The 6,345-nt window shown below is 46.5% G+C and overlaps 1 protein-coding gene across 1 annotated transcript; it reads right to left on the reverse strand.

Annotated features, from left to right (window-relative positions):
- Positions 1-248: 248 nt before the first annotated feature.
- Positions 249-6,118, reverse strand: LOC149163922 (uncharacterized). Its single transcript, XM_089429304.1, has 5 exons — positions 4,604-6,118; positions 3,907-4,487; positions 2,654-3,705; positions 1,601-2,353; positions 249-781 (listed from the first exon to the last, which is right to left on the reverse strand). Exons 1-5 carry the CDS (start codon positions 6,116-6,118, stop codon positions 249-251), a joined length of 4,434 nt encoding a protein of 1,477 aa, XP_089285430.1.
- Between the last annotated feature and the right edge of the window lie 227 nt (positions 6,119-6,345).

Here is a 6,345-nt window from a genome sequence, read left to right on the forward strand (position 1 = left end):
CAACCGCAGCGTCTGCCAGAAGGAAGAGATTACCCACACCAGCCTGCGCAATGTGCCTCTCACTCTGAATATGGTTCTTCCCCATACAATCACCCAACTTAACCCTCTCAGCATTCTCTTGAATCCTGGGCGCCATAAATGCGCTCTGCAACCTCCACAATTCGCCTTAGATTTCATTGAAGGCTCTGAGCTAATGCCTCAGAATTTAATTCCTTGGCGGCGATCTGAGTGTCCTCCTGCATATAATCTCATGGCGGCACATGTTGGCCATGTGGCCTCTCACCTTCTGCCGTGCGAACACCCGCATTCAGGGAGACTGCATCTTTTTGGATGAGGCATTCACATTCTTGGGCTTGGAGATTGTTTTGAATGATGTTCGTGGTTCCTGATAGGATGACCTGATCATTTTCTACCCCAATGTTGGCCAGGAGGTCAGCTATCTTATTGTCCTCTCTTCTTATGTGATTAAAGGAGATGGCTCTGTTATTGCGCAGATATTGTTCCATGATGTTTAGCCTGGCTTCTAATCTCCAGCTTGAGGCGATTTTCCTGGCTTGGGAGCCATTCTGTATGCGGGTGGCCATGTTGATGAGAAGCTGGGAATCCCCTTCCACAATCAAGGGTTGGAGACTGAGATTTTCCGCTAGTAGGAGACCTTGCCAGAGGCCCTCTAGTTCAGCGGAGTTGTTGGTATCCCACCCCATGTTTCCAAAGTAGATCTGCAGAGGAGTACCATCATGGTTCCTCAGAATTCCTCCGAATCCAGCAGCTCCAGGATTGCCTTTGGAAGCCCCATCAAAGTTGAGTTTGAAAGAGTTAATAGGGGGGCCTTTCTAGCAGTTGTTGTCCTTGATATTGCTATTGGAAGGGCGATGCTTGTAAACTTCTTGTGGCAGTTGCAGTTGCCAATTGTCGAGGATGTTTTTATCATTGTTTGTTGAAGGGAGATCCTCCTTCGTCCAAGATCAGAGCATCATAGTTTCTTTGAGATTCCCGTGTATCCTGTTCCATATTTCTTCAATAGGAGAGCTCTTGTTTTTGAAGATGCGTTTATTTCTTTCCTTCCAGATATTCCATAGGACTAATCCCATAATGATTTTCCACAGGTGGTTGAGGATCTCACAGTTGTAGGGGCTTTTTGGCCATTGCCTTATGGTGTTGATGATGTCGTCATCCCCTCTGCATCTTTTTTGGCATTTGAAGCTCACCTTTTCCCATAGCTGATTGGCTAAGGGACCAGTATCTAAGAGGTGCTGAAGGGTTTCTTCGCTTTGAAAGCAGTTATGGCATACAGAAGGGCCTTGGAAGCTTCTTCTCCTTAGTTTATCGCAAGTGAGGATTCTTTTACGTCCTACAAGCCAGAGGAAGTAGGAAATTTTGGGCCATGATCCGAGTTCCCAAAGTTTGCTCCATAAAGGATCAGTAGGAGAGGGGAAGTTGCAAACCAGCTTGTAGGCTTCGGAGGTGGTGTAGGACCCTTTGGGTTGATAACCCCATCTGATAATGTCGTGGCCTTCATAATGCCTTATGCTTCGTTTTCTTAGCTCTTTCTCGAATTCTTCTATCTCCTGTGTGTTTGTGTTGCTGAGAATTTGATTACTCTGTCTCCATTTTCTGTACCCGTGCTCCATCTCCTGCATCCAAAAATGATGGACTTTATCCTGTTGCTGCTCCTGCCTGTCTGGTATCAAAGATGGTGTAAGAACACTAGTAAGCCTAGGCATTTGGTTCCAGGTGTCTGTCCAAAATCTAGCCGAGCTACCATTCGTGATCTCCCAGAAGCTGTGCTGTTGAATTAAATGATAGTGTTGTTTGGCGACATTCCAGATTAACGACCCTTTTTCAGTGGGAGTAAACCTGATGAGCTCTTCTTGAGGTCTGTTGTTAGCATATTTGGCTGTCCAGATTTTTACCCATGGCTTTTCTCGGTTAGTGATCCATTGCCACCAAATCTTAGCATTCATGATGGAGTTACTGTACTCTGGGTCCCTTAGCCCAATGTCGCCCTTGTCTTTGGGCATGCAAACAGAAGTCCATTTAACCAGAGCCCATTTGCGATTTGTTGCCGAGCTGACCCAAAGAAAGTCACGCTGTAGGCTCCTTATTCTTTTTAGGACCCACTTAGGTGCTGCTAGAATGGAGAAGAGGTAGAGAGGCATGGCTTGAAGTACAGATTTGATGAGCACCACCCGACTGGCGAGGTTTAGAGATCTGTAAGTCCAAAGGTTGAGGCGGGACTCAAGCTTCTCTAGGAGAGAGCTCCAAGCGGGATGCTTTATGGCAGAAGCAGTGAGGGGAGCGCCAAGATATTTGGAGGGGAGGGTAGCAGAGGGGAAGCCAAGAATGCGAGTGACTGCAGATTTAACCGAAGGAGTATGAAAGAAGAATATCTGCGACTTGGAGGTGTTGACATAGGTGCCAGAAGCCTTAGAGAAGTCGTTGAGGAGGGATTTGAAGCGAGAGGCTTTCTAGACAGAAGGGTAGCCAAAAAGCATGGTATCATCAACAAATTGCTGATGAGAGGTGGCAGGGGTATTGTGGACCGTAAAGCCTTTAAGCTGTTGGGAATGGAGGGCGCGTTTGATGTGTCTACCAAGACCTTCAGCCATCAGAACAAAAAGGAAGGGGGATAGGGGGTCACCTTGCCTGATACCTCGAGATGGCTTGAAAGGACGAGAAGGGATACCATTCACCAGGATGGAGAAGTGGGTGGAAGTGATAAGGCTCATGATCCAGCGAATCCACATGGAACCAAATCCAAAAGCTTTTAAAATATGATGAATATAAGTCCAACTGATCTTGTCGAAAGCTTTAGAAAGATCCAGTTTGAGAATCATACCTGCTTGTTTAGAGTGCTTGAGGGAGTGGATTATCTCGTGCGTGAGGAGGATGCCATCCATTATCTGTCGTCCCTCCACGTACCCCGACTGTTCCGGAGAGATAAGCAGAGGTAATAGGGGCTTTAGCCTGTTTGCAATGACTTTTGATATGACTTTGTAGATGACGTTAGAGAGAGCGATGGGCCTGAACTTGTCAGGGGTAATGGAATTCTCCTCCTTGGGAATGAGAGTGATAAAAGTGGAATTGAGGGAGGGGAGGAGCCAGTGCATGGCCCTGGATTCCTCAACAATCTGCCAAACCTCCAACTTTATCATGTCCCAAAAGGCATGGAAGAACGTGGTGGTGAATCCATCTGGGCCAGGGGCCTTACCATCTTTGAGCTGGGCCATTGCGTCGTCTACCTCCTGTGGAAGAATAGGGCGCATTAGAAGCTCATTGTGATCCTCCGTGATGAGTTTTGCCACATTTCTGATTATTTTCTCAATAGCCTGTTGCCTGTCATCTATTGGTTCCCGGTGGACATGTTGGAAATGATTGAGGAGAACCTCTTCGATTTCCTCATGCTTCTCGACTTTTTCCCCTGTTTGATTCTGGATGAAGGGGATAGTATTGTGCATCCTTCTCTGCACCGTGGTTCTGTGGAAAAATTTGGTGTTGCGCTCCCCCTCCTTCACCCACCTGACTCTAGATTTTTGCCTCCAGTAGATTTCCTCCTGCTTTCTCCTTTCTTCAAGCTGACTGTGAATGAACCGTTCCTGGTCCAGAGTAGTCTCTGTATGCCCTTCTGTGATTATCTTTTGTTGGAGATTCACCAGTTCTTGATTCAACTCTTGTTGCGCCTTAAATATATTTCCAAAGGTCTCCCTATTCCATATTTTTAGTTGATTTTTTAGAAATCTTAGCTTCTGTTGAAATTGATACATTTTTGCACCTTCTGGGGGGACGAAAGATGCCCAAGTGGTCTTGACGAAATCCTTGAATGCAGGGTGTGAAAGCCAAAAACCCTCAAAGCGGAAGGGTCTTTTTGTCAAATCCCCTGGTCTCCTCCATTGTAAAGCAATCAACCAGTGATCCGACCCAGTGTGTGCCAGTATTTCTGCTGAGATATCTCCTCCTAGGTGCACCGAATTGTTAGAGATGAGAAAGCGATCTAATTTGGAGGCGATTTGGGACTTGCCAGCTCTGCGATTGCTCCAGGTGAAGGTGTCATTGCAGAACGGCATATCGATTAGAGACATAGTTTGGATGAATTCCTTGAAGCACGCAACTTCTGGCTCCATTCTGATTCTCCCTCCTATCTTTTCCTCACTGTTGGTGATCATATTAAAGTCCCCTGCCACGATCCATAGCGGGTGTCTTCTGTTATTGCTCAGAGCTTCTATAGTGTCAAGGAGCATGATTTTACTACCTGTATCTTGTGGAAAATATGCATTTGATAAGTTGCCATGAATATTGGTGCCCAATATATGGAAGGCTGCCTGTATGAGATGATGAGAGGCATGAAAATCTGTGAGAGTTACCGCTTGGGTGTTCCATGCTATAGCAATTCCTCCTGAGGCTCCCAAGGCGTCTACAGCAACCGATCGACAACCTGGCCACGCTTTTGAGAGTATGTTGCCTAGAGTAGAACTATTACATTTGGTTTCCTGGAGAAAGCACATCTGTTAAGCCCTCTTAAGTTCCAGGATACAAGCTTCATGGTTCAACTATTGTTGGAGGGCCTGTAGTACTTCGTTAACTTAGCATATCTGCCTGAATCTACCAGGATTTTCCCAACCTCGATGGCTCGTTGTAGGTCTGTTTTCCTTCCTCTCTTTTTGGAATCTTTTGGGCGCAGGCTGCCATCCCAATGACTACCTGGTTGTATCCCTAGTTGGTGTTGATGGTAGGCTCTTGAGATAACCACTTCAAGCTTGTTGAGTTGATGCTCAGATATTGTGTCATATGCTCTTTTTTTGCAAGCTAGTTCTAGTTCCAGAATGTCCAGACCATTTAGATCTATGCTCTCTGGCTCTTCTTCCATTTGCTGCACTTGACTGCTTTCTTCTTTATTGATCTCTGAGTCCTGGGGTACGTCTTCCTTACCGTCAACTTCCATGTTCTTGTGAATCTCCACTGGTTCTTTCTGACTTCTGCTTAGGATAGAAGGGGTGACGATGGGGGAATGAGATTTGGAGGGGGGATCAGAGGAAGGTGGGTGGGAAGAAGAAGATGGACGAGTAGGGTTGGGTTCAGTGGTCAGGGGTTGATCTTCAGGGGTCTGAGCAAGTATATCAAAGCTGTTGTTGGAAGCTGGATCTTGGGGTTTGTTAGGCTGGGGTTTGGTTCCATTCTGAGGCTTTTTATGTGAGCGCTTCCGACTTGTGACTTTGGTGAAGCCGTCTTGGGTTGGGTTATCAGAAGGGACAGGGGTATTGGCTTTGGTATTTAGAGGGCAGTCCTTGAAGAGATGCCCCAGTGCATGGCATTTTCTGCACCTAAAGGGCACGTGTTCATAGTCGAGAGGCTGGATCCATTCTTCATCTCTGTGGGCAAGAGTTATCGACTCTGGTAGAGCTTCATTCAGGCGGATAAAAACACATATTCGAGCATAGGAGATATACTTTCGCGATTTGGTTTCTTCTGCTGCTCTGATGTATTCTCCCACTCCATTTTCAATACCCTTGAGAATGTCCTCGTCCCAATATTCATCTGGAAGAGAGTATAATCTGATCCATACCGGGGCCCAAGTGAGGTCTTCTTTATCTGGGTTGAATCTTGGAATCCATTCCCTCAGATATAGTCCCGCTGAGTTAAAAAAGTAAGGCCCTTCTTCCAGGACCCTATATTTGTCCTCTAGACAGAAAAAAATTGCGGTGAAGAAGCCTTTCGGCCCCAGCTGAAGGGTGACATCTCCTTTGGGTTTCCATTTCGCCGCAATCCATCCATATAAAGCTTTCTCAATCGGCCAAAACCCTATGAACTTCCCAATGAGGGAATGATCAGTCATGTACTCTATTCTCCTGTCTATTTTGTCGTCGGGCAGCTCTATTTGTGGCCGTTCTTTGGCCACTGGTCGGCATGTAGATGAGGAGATTTTCGGGCTTTGATATGGAGTTTCTTGTCCTTCTTGCGTGTTGTTGTCCTTGTTTTTCCGATGTTCTGTCTCCTTTTCATCATTTTGTTGTTGTTTCCCTTTGTTCAGGATTTCCTGATCCACTGATCCAAAGATGACGGTTTGCTCAGGCATGTGCTGTGAAGGGGAGGGCTCTGACGCCCCCCCCTGAGGCTGTTCCATTGTCTCTTGCTAGTACCCTGCAGCTCTGTCACGCTGCAGTGAAATTCTTACAGTTTTTGTGCGTCTTCCGCTCAGTGCCGTCGGCGCCATTGAGGGATTTCGCAGAACCCTAGTTCCGTTCTCGCCTCCGCTCTCCTGTTCAGCAGCTAACTCATGCACAACCAAGAAGTTAGGAGAATTTCCTATCGGTAGGTTCCTCTTCATTCTAAACCTCACCTACAACAAAT

Source organism: Pinus tabuliformis, chromosome 5_1, assembly GCF_031772625.1.
Source record: "Pinus tabuliformis cultivar Carrire ecotype Pingquan chromosome 5_1, CPIR1, whole genome shotgun sequence".
Taxonomy (NCBI): domain Eukaryota; kingdom Viridiplantae; phylum Streptophyta; class Pinopsida; order Pinales; family Pinaceae; genus Pinus; species Pinus tabuliformis.

What these genes read in the sequence shown, in the direction of transcription:
- LOC149163922 (XM_089429304.1), bottom strand. Translation starts at nt 6,118, where the DNA reads ATGGAACAGCCTCAGGGGGGGGCGTCAGAGCCCTCCCCTTCACAGCAC. An exon ending in CACACTGGGTCGGATCACTG is followed by an intron (nt 3,706 to 3,906) that starts GTTGATTGCTTT and finishes AATATGGAATAG; the next exon opens with GGAGACCTTTGGAAATATAT. An exon ending in TCCTTTCAAGCCATCTCGAG is followed by an intron (nt 2,354 to 2,653) that starts GTATCAGGCAAG and finishes TTAAATCTGCAG; the next exon opens with TCACTCGCATTCTTGGCTTC.